At 42.7% G+C, this 18,188-nt stretch overlaps 1 protein-coding gene across 1 annotated transcript; it reads left to right on the top strand.

Moving 5' to 3' along the window:
* The first annotated feature begins 15,011 nt into the window (after positions 1–15,011).
* On the top strand, positions 15,012–17,216 carry NKX2-1 (NK2 homeobox 1). The gene is made up of 2 exons (XM_024195945.2): positions 15,012–15,381; positions 16,546–17,216. The coding sequence occupies exons 1-2, from the start codon at positions 15,015–15,017 to the stop codon at positions 17,214–17,216; spliced, it is 1,038 nt and encodes a 345-aa protein (XP_024051713.1). The 5' UTR covers positions 15,012–15,014.
* Positions 17,217–18,188: the final 972 nt, after the last annotated feature.

Genomic DNA, 18,188 nt, shown 5'->3' with positions numbered 1-18,188 from the left:
GCGGCAGGTCCTTCGCTCCTAGAGGGAGTGAGGGACCTGCCACCCCCGAATTGCTGCAGGTGCCGCCCCTCTCCCTTGGCCACCCCAAGCACCTGCTTGTTAAGCTGGTGCCTGGAGCCGGCCCTGGCCCTGCCCATTGCCCGTTCTAGTTGAGCCCTGGACAGATTGCAGAGAAAGGCAAATCTTTGCAGGCCAAGACGTGGCTTCATAGTAATTCTGTGATGACTATGCTAATACTGGAGTAGGTTCCCAACCCTATAAGCAGCCTCCATGGGAAGGAGGATGGAAAGATTCATGCAGATGTGGATCCCTTGGCTCACCCTGCCCCTTCTCACCTATGTCCCTTTTCCATCAGCCCCCTATGCACTGCAGGCAGGAGGCTCTCAGAGACTGATCTGTATGTAACATGGAGTTGCGCTCTCTATCCACATCATGCCCCGCAAAATCCTGCTTCTACAGGCAGCAAAACTGCACTGGTTCTGCTGTTAAGGGAGTACATCAACCAAATAGGCAGGGGAAAGGCTTGCCCCTAAGGGCATAAGCTTGTTCATCCTTTCAACAAAATATCTGTTTTCAGAGGGGAGCCATAGAAAAATGAGACCTGACCCACATAGGTCTTAATACAAACATTTGAAGGAGGTCCACCAAACTGAACTTTAGGGGAGGGAAGATCTCATGATTAAGAGGTAGGAGCAATACTTCAGAGAGCAGGATTTACTCTATTCTTCTCCCACATATTTCTCAGATGACCTTGGGCAAGTCACTTATATCGCTACCTCACAGGGGTGCTGTGAAACTAAATTTATTAATACTTGTAAAGTGCTCTCAGATCCTGGACTAGAAGGTGATATGTATAAGTGCAAAGTACCCTCCCAAAATTATGCCAGAGGTTGAACCAGCTGCAGGATCAGGGGAGTGGAAAAGGGGCTTAGAGAAATCTTTCCCTTTTCTTAGGCCCTGTGCCAAGTGCAGCTTGACTTGACACAGGGATCTGGTACAATGATCAAATGTGTCTCAACAGACATAAGCACTGTTACCTCAGGTTTCTACCCTATCTGTTCATCCAGTGATAATAGGTAAACAAGTTCACCTAAGGTACTTGCTTGCTTCTGAAGACAATGTTATTCCAAGGCAATGTTGTAAATGATTTATTCTGGATCCAATTGTGGAAACCAATGCATATATAATTACTGATGTAGGTGGTAGTCAATCTTGTCCTTCCATACTCCAATGCAGGTCATTATCTCATTGTATTACCTCAGCAGCCTTCTTTGCCTGGAATCTGAAACAAGCAAGACACATAAAATAGAGGGGAAGCAAGTAATTACAGGATAAAGAAACTTAAAAACTATACAATAGTAAAAAAATACATTAATGGGCTATTACAATGGGTAAAGATAGCTAACCTTCTTCAGGATAAAAATTTCTACACTGAACTTGTAACTTGAATGAACCCAACTATACAATTAGCTTTTTTTTTAAATACATATTATATGCTTTCATTTATTACAGCGCACAGCTGAGTAAAATTTTTCATTTTATTATCTCCAACATCCAAAGTAATTAAAAAGGTAGTCCTGCAACATGGAGCCTTTTTTAACTGAAATGCTAATAATGACTACTATCTGGGTGTAAAAAATATATACCTGTCAATGAAGGCATGTTGTAATTCTAATGGATTTTCCCCAAAAATTCTAAAGTGTTATTCTACTTGGAAGAGTGATATTTATTTCCCTCAGTGACTTCTAGTTTGCATTTGTTCAGTTTTCTATAAAAATATGCTTTTTTCTAACTGCCAATCCTTCAAACTCAGTTTGAGGTTGGAAAGCCAAGCTGCAACTTTCTTTCCTGCTCATCAACACCAGTAAAAAAGATTCTGCAAGCCATAATCTGTCTTCCATTACATCTATGAATACCTTTGTCAACACTCAGTTGGAAGGGATTGGCGCTACAATTAGAACTCAGCTAACAATTCTGTTGTGATGCACAAGCTGGAAAAGAATCCAGCACACTCTCTCATGGTATCTGTTTTCTGTACTGATAGCAGGAGTAAAAACTTATTTTTGCCACTAAAATAAGTAGATAGGTCTCTGAATGGGGAGCAGATTTATGGAGTAAGATGATGATGCTAGTTTACAAAATCATTTTTCAGAGTAGAACTGTACTTTGACTAAGAAAAAAATCTAACTCCTTGTCTTGGGGCCCCAGAAGGAAATAGGCTTTACAACAGAGTTTTGCAGTATTAGGTGATTTCTCTTCCCAGGGATTTATCTGAACGTTTGCTCCAGCTTCCATTTATGTGGGGTTCACACCTGGAATTTCACTTCATAGTACTCTATTTTGGCATGTTTTCTTTGTCTTCTCCATGTCTGAGTTCATTTAGTCCATTTGTTCAGTTGAATACTTTTTTAAATGTTCGCTTCATTTTTTTCTCTGTCCATTCTTCTTACATCTCAGACACCATGCTCACCCACCCTAGTAATAAGCATTGCACAAATGCCTACAAAGATAGACAGACATCTCTCCTTTCTCTTCAAACCACTTTTCTGATTCTACCTTGGTCTTCAGTGTATCTCTTTTCCCTTCAGTATTCTCTCTCTTCAGCACAGCTGGTGCTTGCATCTTTGAAAGTCTGACAACATTCATTCAGGTGCCTAAACACAGATGTAGATGTCTAACTTTAGGCATACACATTTGAAAATATTGGCCTTTAATTTTTAGCTAATTGAAAGCCTGTAATCTCTAGGTATGAAAAGCTGTTTTGGTCTTCCAAATTTATCTACTGAAACTGAGGACAACCGGCATGATCAGTGCTGATTTCTAACCAGGAAGGTAGCTGGTGTATCCCAAACAGATATCCTGAGCACAAGTTTCCTCTTTTACAAAGTTATAGATGGCAGCAAGTAGTGTTTAGCAAATGGAGCTTTCCATAGTTCCCCTAATTCCATTTCCTTCTTTGGTAGAAGCAGATTAATTTGTTTTTCTGTCAATTACTTAAATCAACACTAAGAGAGCAGAAATAGCCAAGAAATAAAAACAAACACCATATATGCAGAAATTGATTTGATATGCAAAATAACCACAACTAACTCATGAATTATGGATTGTGTGCTATTGTAGGATGGACCCTCAGGTGGATGAATATAATGTGTATAACTGTATCACAAGATACTGGTAAAAAACTGAAGGCCACAGCTAGTTAAATGGCATGTGTATTTTTGCTTATGACTAGTACCTACCTACCTATATGAGTGGAATGTAGCTAAACCTACCAGCACTGTTTCAGGAAATCAGAACTAGTTGGTTCAGTTCACTGGATTTGCAACCCCTGAATTTCTAATTTATTCAAACCTAAAGGATCCAAGTACAATGTCACACAAACACTGTAATGTAATATATGCCAATTTCATAATGCTGCATGTGACAGATTCTCACACTGTTGGCCTGCAACCAGCTAATTGAGAGAGTGATCTGGAAGGGGAAAAGGGAGAAGATTCAACAGGGGCAGGGGAGAAGGCAGTACCAACCACGAAGAGGCAGAAAAGCTCTGGAAGAGAAAAACAACTGAAAATGGAGCAGATGGGACTAACACAAACCACAGAGAGGGACAAAGAGGAAGGGAAAGAGGTGAGAAGACAATAGAAAAGAGGGATGAAGGAAAAACAGAACATGGAGATTTAAAGGATGAAGAAAAAAGGGACAGAGAGAAGAACAAAGTGGGCAGAGACAGTGGAATAAACAGAGGAACCAGGGCAGATACTAGTGTGACAACAAAGACCAAGCGGAAAGGAGATGTTAGTTCAGTCTATGTATAGAAACAGGGGGAAAGAGAACAGGGTTCATTTCAGAGATATGTTGAAGCAGGACAGCATCCCATTTTTGCCCCTTACCTTAGGTCAAATCAGTTGATTTTCTCCCACCACTCTTGTCATTCTCCAATGCCTTCATTCCTGGAGGCAGTGTTTCTTGTCAGAGGCCACTAAGAGACACTGTGTCTCATGGAATACATTTTCTTTGTCATTCTGTTCTTGTGTCTCCACTGCTTGGATTTTCTGTTTTCTCTTCCTTCTATATTGTCTTTGATCTCTTCTCTCCCTATTTTCATAGTAAATTTTAAATAATGTAAAGGAACTAGGGTAACAGTGTCACAAGTCATTGAAAGTGTGGCAAAAATTATGAATATTCATTGTAGGGTGACCAGGTGTCCCGATTTTATAGGGACAGTCCTGATATTTGGGGCTTTTTCTTATATAGGCTCCTATTACCCCCCACCCTCTGTCCCGATTTTTCACACTTGGTCTCTGGTCACCCTAATTCATTGTCATCTCTTATTTTCTTTCAGCTAGTTGCCAAGTACTACCTTGGAGGTCTATTATGTAGGGCTCCAGTATGACTCCACCTGTCCAAATCTTTGAGTCTGACAACATCCCCCACTCATTCCTCTCTAGACTCTCCATCTGTGAGAAGTGATGTCCCTGTGGTATGAGATAGAGAAGACAACAGGAGATAAGTTAAGACATGAAGCGGCAGATTCACCAAAACACTCTAGACTACTTTGCATCACTTTGACAATGCAAAGCAGCTGTAAACCCATGTTTATCAGCCAGTTAAGCCAGGTTTATGGCTGTTTTCTGTCTTTGGATATGTGCAAAGAAGCCAAAGTGTACCAGTGATTTTAGTCCTAAATCTTTATTTGACGAAAAGTCCACAGAAGGAGTTGCTTTCTTTGTAGACAATGTCTGCTCTGCACCCTAAAACTCTACCCAGGATTTCTAATCAAAGTTCATCCGACTGGCATCCATTCCATTATGCCACCTGTTCCCTCACTCACTACTAGCACAATGAAACTCTAAAAATGTCAAAAGTCATAGACATTTTTTAAATAAAACATCATAATTCTGGAATCCATGACTCCATCCTTATTCATCATGCTCTCCTCAAACACTCAAACAATCCCACCAGCCCCCTAAGTCAATATTTAACATTTACTTTTACTCAGCATGCGTCATGCTAATATTGTTTTTGCAATGAATTTCCTGTTTTAAAATGAGAAAACAAAACAAAGGTGGTATTTGGAGAGAGAGGTGAGATCTTTCTAAAAATTCTACAATATAGAATATAACCTATAACAATCTCAATGTATTAAACTTCTGAGACATTCAAGCAGGAGAAAGCTATACATCAGGGGTAGGCAACCTATGGCACGCGTGCCGAAGGCGGCACACGAGCTGATTTTCAGTGGCACTCACACTGCCCGGGTCCTGGCTACTGGTCCAGGGAGCTCTGCATTTTAATTTAATTTTAAATGAAGCTTCTTAACATTTTAAAAACCTTATTTACTTTATATACAACAATAGTTTAGTTACATATTATAGACTTATAGAATGAGACCTTCTAAAAATGTTAAAATGTATTACTAGCATGCAAAACCTTAAATTAGAGTGAATAAATGAAGACTCAGCACACCACTTCTGAAAGGTTGCAGACCCCTGCTATACATAGTGACTTAGCAGAAAATCAAGCTTCAGGACAGTCTTCCACGGAGAATCCAAAACTAATAATAAAATGCCTCTATACTAGGGTGATGGGAATTTGCCCACAGGGAGAAGAACTCACGGAAATGAGCTCATATGAAGATTACACAATGTTAAGAGGTTACTGCTTAACATTACTTAATTTACTAAGAAGGGAGATTAACAGGTGACAAGACGAACTACTACAAATAACCTGCTTTGGGAGCACGCCTGTCCTTCACTCAATTGCTAGAGTAAAATAGTGGTTGGAGGAGACTTTTCCTCTCCAGGCCCATCCCCTGCCAGATTATTGTTTCTTTGGAAGGGGAGTGAGATAAAAGGAAAAATTTCAGTTCAGTTGGCCATATTCTTCTTATCTGGCAGAGCTAGTATATTTGGGTCATACAACCACTTTATAAATTTGCTCTGATTAACTGAATGTCAGCCAGCTGGAAAATGTCAATGCTTGTGCTAGGATGTTGGAGGATACGCAGAGTAACAGAGAAAAATGGCCACCATATTACTCATAGAGTAGATCCCTATTACAGGGTACTCGTGAGAGGAGCTGGGAGGGTCATATTATACAATTCACCCACCTCTAGTTATAGTATAAACTAAAGAGGTTCTGCTCTCATATAAGCTTGCAATGACTTGACCACATGTACATCCCATTAGCATTATGTCACTTAGCCATATGATCTTGTCACATATCAATAGAAGAATAACCTTGAAAATATATTGTATGATCTAAATCCCTTGGAAAACTGGGACTTAAAATTAGGGCCATTAGTGTACAAGCAGCAGAACTACTGGCAAGAGGAATTTGTTTGTTACCAGAGTGTTGTGTCTCTCTATATATATCAATAGTCAGTTAACAGAAAACATGCCAGGAGATGGCTCTCAAAAATATTTAGCATTGTTTAGGGGCCAGGTAGTAGGACCAAAAAAAGTTCATTCTTGTTGGACACTGCAAACGGCGTCCTTTTGTGGAAGCACTATACATTAGCTTTGAACAGTACCCACCAGTTCCTCTAGCCAGATCAAGGGCATAATCTTTCCTGGAGAGAGAGGACCTCTTCAAGAGAAAGAGGACCTCTGAAGCTTCCCCAAAAGATCTTCTGGGCCTCTGAAATGGGTCTGTTTGCCCATGAGACCAGCATCTCCCACTTCCCCATTAATTCAACAGCAGAAGATCCTAGCATATGGCTGTCTCTGATTATATCATATGTACATTAAAACATGATATTTCTGAAACAGGAAAACTAAACAAAAAAGCCTTTTTGTATTAATTCTCACTTGAGTAATAAGCCCTCCCCATAGTGGCCCACATTGCCAACTCAGTGAGAATGGGCAGTGACTCAGGCAGGTCTCAATCCTTACCAAGCCTTATCCCACTGGTAAGGACTACTGTGAAAAGTGTTATAAGGCCTGACACTTAGGAAGGGGGAGATGCATTCCGTCATGTCATGTGGTGGGAACAGCAGCACGTATGCTTGGCCGTATGTGTAGGGAGCAAAGGGGAGAGCAAGGAAATCCACTCCTAGGCAGGAGAGGTTTTAAACAGTATATTTTTGCCACATGGATTTACCAAGAGCACATTTTGAGAATATTTTACTGGTTTGCAGAAGTGAACTGTGGAAACAAAGTATAAATGGTCATAGGTTAACAACCTCCTCCTTCTCTTGATCCCTGAGCTGGTCTGTACCAGATATTTGGGGAGGAAAAGACTTATCTCTGGTTTGGAGATTGAGCTATTTGAATGAAAGAGAGTTGAAAATAGAAAATTAAGGCCAGCCAAATTAAAAGGAGCTAATCCTTTCCTATAGATCAGGAGAAATAGCCAGATGGCGCAATGCAGAGTGTAGACCATTATCACAATTATACATGAGAACTGGTCAAAATTGCTTCACGGTTTTTATCTTGAGCCACAATTTGTTTAAGGAGAATTTAAATGAAAAATCATCCCCAGTGAAAGAGTGGTGCTGAAACAATGTTTCTAGTGGGGGTGCTGAGAGCCATTGAACCAAACTGTAAATCCTGTATATAATGGAGAAACCACTTCAAGCCACAGTGTGCTGCAGCACCCCCAAGTTCTAGCACCTATGCAATGAAATGTATTTGAGTAATGGTCAAGCAAGGCCTCTGCCTTCCTGTCCCCGGAGAGCTGCGGTTCTCGCGGTGGCCAGTAGAGGCTGTTGTAGATCGCATCAATTCGAAGCGCCCAAGGGAAGCAGATAGTCCTACTACATCTTTCTCTGGGCAGGTCGGAAAATCCCAGCATCCTCCAAATCGCACTGAATCCTCTTGAGCACAAATGCAGCATCCGTCCTTAACACGTCTGTACTTACCACAAAAACTACTTTCAGATACAAGGGTGCAGTGGGAGATCTCTGAGCTTTCCCTCTGAATTAAAGCTCCCTGAGGATCATAGCCCAAGCAACTCTTTGGTGGGGATGGAAGGGAAGAATTCAGGGCAAATTACTGGAGAGCTATTGCTTGGTTGTTCCGAAGGAAATTATAACACGGCAACAGTGAATGAGTCCTAAGGTCGGCTTCAGCATTCTTTTCGACTGCGATGACAAGTTTTGCAGGGGATCCATGTAAGACTGTTGGGGAATCTCAGATCTAATCAGTGTAATTAATGCTTTAGCTAGAAGCGTTCTTTGAAACAAAGCAAGGAGTTCAGTGTGATGACAAATCAGCAGGTAACAGCTCTGAAGGTGGATCACAATATGTAAACGACAGGTGTTTGAAGGAACATTGGCAGGTCTAATGTGGCCTCCGTTTTAGTTTGTGTAAAAAAAAAATCAAGTTCTGCAACCACAAGATCAATAGAAATATTCCTATTATCGGATTACAAAATGTCAATGGAAAGAGATTTTTTTTAATGATCAAACATTCCCGTTTCTGAGAGCGCTTTCCACCCAACCATTGCAGCAGCCAGCTAGTGCACGCCAGCTGGGGAGGGAAATTAGCTAAACACACAAATAATACTGAAAAATGACATCTGACTGGAAATAAAAAGTAGTTTGCGTTGTCCCAGCTGAGTAAAGTGCGAAGCGGAAACTGTGCAGCGCCCAGTGACAACAGACATCGGATTGTTTTCATTCTTTCCGTTTTAAATAGGCTAAGATGTTATTGGTAATACAAGGAAGGCACTTTCTGTTAATGCAGACTTTTAAACCTCAGCATCCGTGCAATAAATGCAGAACGTATTGTCTAGTTTTTAAACTTAATCATATTTGAAGTTAAATACTTTCGGTAACGGAAGAGAAGAAAATATATTTTTAAATGATAAAATCAAAACCTGCTCACATTATAACCAATGGGACTATTTGCCGAAGCAAGGCGAATAAGTTTAGCCACTGAGTCTTGGGAAAAAACAGTCAAACAGACAAGGTCTCTTTTTCCCCTCCCCCACTTCCCTCCATATTCACAAGCTTAATTAAAATAAACGGAGAACTGTAACCAAAAAACAGACACACAAATAAATTATTTTGGTCCTGCGCCTTCTCTCTTTCATTCACCCACTTCTTAAAGCAAATATATACCTATTGGCAACTTTCTCCCTTGGTTTTCATCCTAAACCTAACTGCTGAAACATAATCCATTTGGGAGCTTTATCCCAGCGGGCCTGGGAGGTTTTGTATACCAGAGTTTTAATCCACAGCGGCTCTAAAATGTTTAGTGGCCTAACAAATCTAATTAACATTACTATTCGGCGGGGGTTGGGGGAGGCTCTCCCTCACTCTCTACTCAAGCTATATACCACTCCAGACTAGGGGCTGCAGGATGGCTCCCCAGAATTGCTTGCATTTGAAATGATTAACGTGGAAATAGGTTAGGGTGGCAGTTGTAGGATTGGGAGAAATACTGATTTTTTTTTCTGAGATGAGTTCCTAAATATAGTTGTGGTTGTTTTTAATAAAATCCTTCACAAATGCGGCCAACAGCCCCCTCCTCTAGGGTAATAATCCCCCTCGGATCCTAATGTGCCAAAGCTGTCCATAAAGAACTGATCTGTCCAGACTGCAAGGGGCTTCCACTCAGCCCCTGATTCTGGGCTGGCATTTCTCCCTTCCCCCTCATCGCGTGAAGTTCTTCCCCCCTCAGCAAAGTGCGTTTTAGGTAAACGGGATGTTAGTGTCTCCTGGGGACAATCCATAACGGCACAGCAATGCGGCACCAGCACCCCGGCCAAATCTGTCCTAAAACAGAGGCGACTCTCGCCTATAAGTGCTGCCCTCTGCATAAAATAATGGTCCCTTACAGCGGCCTCTGGGCAAATGACATAGCAGGAGAGGAGTCCGAGCCCTGGGCTTTGGGGCAGAGGATGGGCACTGAAGGATAGGATAAGCGTTCTGAGGCCGAGGTGGGGAGCTCATGGAATTCTGTACAAACACTGAGAGCGCGGCGCAAGATGAGCCTGCAGGATGGGGCCAAAGGGGACTCTCCATTTGGCCAGAGCAGCTCTTGGAAAGCCACAGTTTATCTTCGGAACCTGCACCCAAGAGGCACTATAGAGTCCAGGCTCCAAAAGGCTCATTTTCACCCGCAGCCTCAACTCCTGAACTCAAAACCCGGGGAAATTTGGACTCATTCACTTCAACCCGCCAGACTTTCTCAGGGCTCATTGAAGTAACCAGTGGAGTGAGACTTTACGACAGAGGGAAAGATGTAGATTTTTCCGATGATTCCTAACAGTTCCTCCCATCAGGGCAATAGATTTCAAGGGAGTATTTACAAGGTGTGTTTGTGGAAAATAACCTTTACTTACACGGACACCCATTCATCTTACCTCTCAGGAGTAGCTGACTGCAACGTGTGTTAAAGTGTTCTAGCTGTGTTCAGTTATACTGTTTAAACCGCTCTATTACGGTTTCTTTTTTTCTGCTGTCCATATTTAATTTGCTCAGACATCTGGGCTGTGGGAGGAGAAGCGGATTATTCAATGAGCGGGCAATATATTAATAGGGAGTCGCCTCTAAAGACTGGATCTGAATTTTCCCGTTATTATTAACTCTTTTAAACTAAACAAAGCTCTTTTAATGGCACTAAATTATTAGCGTGAAAGGTAACACTACACTGTAATGATCCTTATATAGATAACATAACATTCCATTACACTGCACAGCGCGTTATGTTGGCAGTGGTTTCATATTTCCACCCACTCTGTATGTTCTAAGAGTAATTATTTTTATTCTTCTTATCGAATGTTACCTATGAGGGCAAAACGAGCTTATTCACTGTTCTACTTGCTCATGCATTGACTTGGGGCTATCCCATCAAAGTTAATCACGTCCAAGCAATGAATCTCGCTATAACTGAAAAACGTCAAGCGCCTTTCCTCCCAAAGGCAAAGGAAACTTCCCAGAAGGTGTGCACGGAAGACACTGACATCTATCTTTCACTAACAGGTCGGGAAATTGGCTAAGGTGTGTCTGTTGCTTTGTAAATCAAAGGGTAAATTGTACCGACCTTACACAACCAGCAATTTTGTGGAGCCTACACAGCTGGGACTTAAGGAGGCGCCTTTGACTTTTTCAAGTTATGATTTCAAAACCCGTTGTGGAGAAACAAGCACCCTATCTGGAAATTCTTCGACACCCTTTTGTTGTAAGTGGGGTACTCGTTTGAGCCTGATCCACCAAAGCATTTGAGCACGTGCTTAATGTTAAGCACGCGAGGAGTCCCATTGAAACTTGAACAACAAGGAGTCTGGTGGCACCTTTAAGGTGCCACCAGACTCCTTGTTGTTTTTGTAGATACAAACTAACACTGCTACCCCCTGATAATTGAAACTTGAGTGCTTTGCTGAATCGGCTCCTTAGTTTTCGCTGCTTCTACGTTGGCTCCGCTTGCACATGAAAAACACCTGCAGAGCGATACATTTTCGTTTTAAATGTTAAAAAAGTGAGAGACACCCTTCTTGATTTGACATCAAACAACGTTAAATTTGTTAAACCAGGCGCCGAAATGCGCAGAAATCTTTCCCCTTCCCATACAGAGAAATGTATGGAAATTCTGCTTTTTTCTAGCCCCTGGATTGACTCTGCCTAGACTAGCTCATCTGATCCCCATTTGGGAGGCACGCTAGCGCGTATTTAAAAAGACACTGTTAAATTTGGAGAGCCCTGGGCGCACTTTAAAAAGCTGCTCCTTGAGTTCCCAGCCCCCGCAATCCAGCTGATGAGGAAAGGCGCTGTGGTTTTGGTGGCACCGTTTGCATTGGGATTGGCACCATTTGATTGACAAAGTCTCCCATTCTTCCACATCTTGAGTGTTATCAAACGGATTGTGTGGGGTCACAAGCTCTTGAAGAACCGTCCGTGTAGCCGCAGAGAAGAGAATAAAGCATTCTGCAAACACAGGGTGCAGACGGTGGCATTCTCATGAATATGCTTCCAACAGGCGAAATGCATTTCATCTTTCTTCTTCCTCCTCCTCCTTAGCATTTCCTTTTAACTCAAGCGCTTTAGTAGACCGCATCACCAGGTAAAAGAACACACCGCTGCTAGGCAGTGAGGTAGGATCAAACCAGGGAGTTCGGAAAGGCTGGATTTCAATTGCTTTGAAGGCAGCTCTTTCAAAACAAGGTCGGAAAGGCGGTTTAAAAACAAAAAACAAACTTTCCTGATAGTTGCACAGGAGACTGAACTACCCTGCTGTAATTAACTTGGGTGGCTCAGTGATAGCATTCCACTAGGATAACTTATTTTGCTAAAAAGTGTATGCAAGTCATATGATTTGCAATAAACAATCCGTGTGTGTGTGTGTGTAAGCTAAATGACAATGACAAAAAGCGAGTTTTACCTTCATACATATCAGAGACGCAGGACACATATAACAATCACATCAACTTTCCTTTCCATGATCCAGCACAAAGCCACATCCGCACTGATCGGGTTAATCTAATTGAGGAATATTTTGAGGACATTTGACGTGCATTCGTTCGAACAGCAGGACAAATAAGAATGATTAACCAGAAAAGTTTTGAAAAAGGAATAATTTCAACACATTAAAAAGGCACATCTGCACCAAGACCCACTACTATAGTGTATGTGCAGAATTATCGTCAGATAGGAAGCCCGCGCTATATTAAACGGGCAATTAGACATTACTAGGAAAGATACAGGTCGTAGGAAAGGCAAAATACGGAGGATTTTTAGACGTGTCATATGCATAGCTAATATCCTGAATAGAAAACATCCCTTTTCCTTACCACTAACAATAACTTTTTGCAATAATTAAATTGAGATTAATAATTGAGTGGTTTTGGAATTAGGTATAATGTAATGTAAACTCCTTTCAAAAATATATTATTCTTGCCTGCATAGGCTGCAGAATTAGTATTTTTCCATATACTTTTATGTCCTGTTCCTTTGCTAACGTAATAAAATCCGGACGAGATTTATGCGGAAAATCCGGAAAAAAGCTTCGAATTTTTAACTGAATAGTCTCATCAACGAGAGCATTGAAATAAATGTGTAAAAAATGACAGATTAATGCAATTATCCCTTGGCAAAGCCAACGAAGGAAATGTTCCACGTAATTAGAAAGACGAACCCTAACGCCTCCAAAGCAGACGCACTTCTAACCAAAAGTTGTCCTTCCCGGATATGCTATAGGCGACACAACAGACTCACAACAAACCCTCTTTTCGGTATTAAGGCTGGAGATAACCTGGTGCCTAAAGAGGCAGTTGAACTAATGCAGAGGAACTGAGGGCCTGACTGAAAAAAAGTTCCACCGATTATATTTGTGTGGAAAAGCTCACCTCTTGCAGAGCTCTAAAGTATAATCAAGGCGCAGGCTTATACTTGAAGGGTGTTAATTCTCATACGGGAACCTACTTTCTCCTAAACCGTTTCTTGCCTACTGAATGAGAGCCTCCCAATTGAAGTAAAATGATCCTTATGTCTAATATCAAGCACAGTCACAAAGCGACTGGCCATTTATGCTGCCACTTTAGACAAAGATATTTAGTTATTCCCGGGTAGCAAGTGCACTTTTGCATTTTTAAGCAGGAACAAGTAGAATACAAACATATTTACAAGTGCAATTATTAAATAGTTATTTGATGCTTTAAAGTCACTAGGTTAACTGCACCTTTGCTGCAATTTTCTTAATATTCAGATAATCCCTTTATTAAATTAGTTCCCAATCCGTTGGGCCAGTGTGTTAAAATTCGTGGAAGGTTTTTCGTTGTGTTCAGGAGAGACACTGAAATGTGTGATTTGTAGTTACTGTAAAAGTTGGAAGATTCCTTCAAAGTCTTGGCAATAATCTGAGTCACATTAACTATTCGAGACATATATATGTATTAATATGAATGGACTCTACATTTACTTAAAACTAGATTGGGCAAAATACAGTATCACACATTTCAAGAAACCAAACCTTCATTGGCAGGATGATGGACCAGATGACCAAATAGGTCTTTTCCATCCCTAACTTCCTTGATTCATAAATAACCTTAGAAACCATCTTTAGCGGTGCCATAGAAAGCCTCTGACACTGCTCCTACTAGAAAATGACGAATGACATTTTGTTTTAAGATATTTTTCAACAATCTGGCACCTATCATTACTTCACATATTTGCAAGCAAGCTTCCATCTCTCTCAAAGTAAAAAGTAGGCAAAACGATCTGATGATTTAATGTACAGGAACCAGACGCTGATTGTGGCGTTGCATTTGAAGACTTATTATAATATATGCTATAGAGAAACCTCCTCTGCAAGGTTGTTAAAATGCAGGTGCTGTTCACTAGTCAGCCTTTATACCTGACAATCTTTTGGGCATCTCTAGGACCCTTGGTATTGTGCAATGCAGAGGGTTGGAAACGGTACCTCAGATATGAATGTTAGATTCTCAAACTATTCTAGGAGAGATTTCTCCCTTCAATGTTTCTTTAAAGTCTAACTTAGTGGGGAAGGAGGGAGGGAGGGGGGAAGAGAGGGGAAATAAATCCCTTTGTTCCATAATGTTAAACTCTATCTAGCCATCCCTCACAAAGGCTGAGGCTATAATGTTAGGAGTCGGAATAGAATTGTAAGTCATTTCTCTTTAACTCAGCAAATTTGTCTTTACAAATGACATGAAATTCCCCACCCATAATGCTGACACCCCCGAAGAATAAAATAAAATTACTTGTGCTCACGGGATCTTTAAAAAAAAAAAGACATTAAAAATCCTGACAAGTAAAACTTAAAGGTGTTTACCTTGTCATCAGCATGTAAGCTAATTATCTTGGGCAAGATGTAGGCTTCTATTGTCTTGTTGCTTTAGTGCCTATGCCCCGCCTCTGGTGGCAGCCTAAAACCTGGCGTCTGGCTAAAACAAACGAAAGGCAGCCCTGAGCCTCCACTCAATCCAATTAAGGCGGACTTCGTCCACTCGGTTACGTGTACATCCAACAAGATCGGCGTTAAGGCAACACCAGAATATTTGGCAAAAAAGATTTGCCTCCCCTTCCCCCTTTTTTTTTCAGCCGCCGAATCATGTCGATGAGCCCAAAGCATACGACTCCTTTCTCAGTGTCTGACATCTTGAGTCCCTTGGAGGAAAGCTACAAGAAAGTGGGCATGGAGGGTAGCAACTTGGGGGCTCCCTTGGCAGCCTACAGGCAGTCTCAGGTTTCTCAGCCAGCAATGCAGCAGCACCCCATGGGCCACAACGGGACAGTGACTGCTGCCTACCATATGACAGCGGCAGGCGTCCCCCAACTCTCCCATACCACTATGGGGGGCTACTGCAACGGCAACCTAGGCAACATGGGCGAGCTTCCACCTTACCAGGAGACCATGAGGAACAGTGCTTCAGCCACAGGATGGTACGGGGCCAACCCGGACCCGCGCTTCTCTACAAGTAAGTGAGCCCCGTAACCAGCGGGCAAAACTTTACGCACAGCTCCAATGTAGCGACTTGGAGAAACCATGTCGGTTCCGGTACAGTGCGGGTTTTGGAGCGGGAGGGGGGGGCGGAAAGTGGCCTGAAGTCGAAACCAGGTCAGCCCAAAGAGCTGGATCGCGGCAGGGCTGTCTAGGATTGATACGATCGGTATTTTTTCCCCGGCTTCCTGTCCTGTTTTAGCTCTTTCTCGGTATCCCCTGTCTCTCGCTTTCCATTTCACCCCCGGCTCGTGGGTTGCTTCACTGAGAGGGAAGGTGTTGTCCGGCCCCAGTGAGCCAGCGCTTTCTTGCCGAAGGAGAACCGACGGGGGATAGGAGCGATTTCATTGTAGGCGAGGAAACGTTTGGGTGGCCGTGTCCTTAGGGGGGTCTCTTACCAAGCCTCCTGCAATAAACAACCATGCAGATAAGGGCGACAGAGAACGGAAACGCGGGAAACATTGTCATTACGGCAAGGGCTCGTTTAAATACATTCAAACACCTTCCAACCTAAATTCCGAATAATTCGCAACTAAATCGACCCCTCAAGCTACTTATTGACCTATCCTGTCTCAGCCCCCCACATGCCTGCTTAACACAGAAGGTGGTGGAAGGGGGAACTCGCGTGTATTGGTTTAATAAGGCTATACGGAGCGAGATGTTTTCTTCTTACGGAGAGTGGTTCGAAAGGGGTGTGAGACCCGTTTGACGGTGGAAACTTGCACCAGCTATTGTATGTTCCTAGCACTGCTTTTGTTGTGTCCCCTTTCCAGCTCTCGGATAGCCCGTGTTTGTACATACTCAGTTATTGGTGAAGGTTTTGCTCCGTATGACCCCCTAAGTGTTTGGAATAGCACAGACAGAGACAGGTTGGGGGGGAGGGGGAGAAGCGCAAATCGTTATCAAACTGTTTCCCTGCTAGTAACACAGCGTGCAGCGGTATACAGCCCTGCCTGGCTCGGTGGTGGGCTAGTACCAATGCAACCGGCTTAGGTGGGTTTCGAATAGATTTTGACTGGGAAGGTGATTAATCGGGGAGAGGATCTTGGCTTTGGAGTCAGTATTCGAAAAGCGTTTCTCGCCCAGGCAGTCCCGTGCCGCTAACCGTGTTGCTTAAAATGTGTGATCTTCTTGATTTTAGTATCCCGCTTTATGGGGCCGTCTTCTGGAATGAACATGGGCGGCATGGGGAGCTTGAGCTCGCTGGGAGACGTTAGCAAGAGCATGGCACCTCTCCAGAGCACTCCACGGAGGAAACGCAGGGTCCTTTTCTCCCAGGCCCAGGTTTACGAGCTGGAGAGACGTTTCAAGCAGCAGAAATACCTCTCGGCTCCGGAGAGAGAGCATTTAGCCAGCATGATACATCTCACTCCGACTCAGGTCAAAATCTGGTTTCAGAACCACCGCTACAAGATGAAACGCCAGGCCAAAGACAAAGCTGCGCAGCAGCAGATGCAACAGGACAACAGCTCTTGCCAACAGCAGCAGTCTCCCAGAAGAGTGGCGGTGCCCGTGCTTGTCAAGGATGGCAAGCCATGTCAAGCCAGCTCCAACACACCGACGGCAGCTATCCAGACCCACCAGCAGCAGGCAGCTGCAGCAATCACAGTGGCTACCAATGGCAACAGCCTTGGACAGCATCAGAACCACCAGCCAAACAGTGCAGGGCAATCTCCAGACCTGGGACAGCACTCAGCCAGCCCTTCGTCTCTCCAGAGCCAGGTCTCCAGTTTGTCTCACTTAAACTCTTCTAGTTCTGACTATGGCACTGCCATGTCTTGCTCTACCTTGCTCTACGGTAGGACCTGGTGAAAGGATTTTTTTTTTTTAAAGAAAGCTCAGAGGCGCCCAGTCACACAAATCTCTGTCCTGTTCAAACTATTTTTTTTATTTTTATTTTTTAACGAGCGGTTCTTTGAGGAACCCCTAACACAGAGAGACAGAGAGTGACTTTTAGGTTGTTAAATGGGTATTTAATAAAAAAAATCATGGAGCAGTTGCAGAATGGAGCCCATGAGTGGTCATGGTCTGAAGGCTTGGATTTCAAATGTACACTTTGCCAGCGAATAGACCTTGCATGTAAATATAGAGATTTTCGGAGGGGGGGTGGTGGGCGTTTCCCCCCAAAAAACCGTTAGTATCACCCAGACAAAAGGAAAGGTCCCCTTTCTACTCCCCCAGCCCAGCCGCCAGGGCCCGCGGATGGAGATATTGATTCGTCACAGCTTGGCATTTTTTTCTTCCCTTACTTTTGATGTGAACCTGTAGCTGTATAATGCTGTCAAAAGTTGGGCTAAACCCATAGTTTTTAGTAACCTGTATATTTTGTTGTAAAGAAAAAAAATACAATCAACCAAATCAAACCAAAACACACACCCGACCTTTTTTATGGACATTGGACGATCCGTGTAAATCCTTTGGCAGTTTGTTATTTCCGCACGTCTCCTCTTTCTGTTGTAAACTTATGTAGATATTTGGCTTAAATATAGTTCCTAAGAAGCTTCTAATAAATTATACACATTACAAATATTCTTTTTATTATTATTATTATTTCCCTTTGCTTTCCCCCGTAGATCTCTCTCCCCACCCCCGAAAACAAATGGGGATGCTAATAAATACTGACACTAAAAGCAAAAAGGCCCAAATCTTGCACCCATTGAAGTCAATGGGGAGTTCGGCCCATTGGTTTCATGGGAAGCAGGATCAGGCCCAGGGTCTGGAGAAGTGATAAGCAAATATACGTGATAACAATATTCCTGTTTTATCTAATGAAGGAATCGAGTC

The sequence above is a fragment of the Terrapene carolina genome, unplaced genomic scaffold (assembly GCF_002925995.2).
Source record: "Terrapene carolina triunguis isolate 2854851 unplaced genomic scaffold, T_m_triunguis-2.0 Scaffold96, whole genome shotgun sequence".
NCBI classification, from domain to species: Eukaryota; Metazoa; Chordata; order Testudines; family Emydidae; genus Terrapene; species Terrapene triunguis.
Note: the sequence above shows the minus strand (reverse complement) of the source record. Positions and strands in the feature narration are given on the sequence as shown.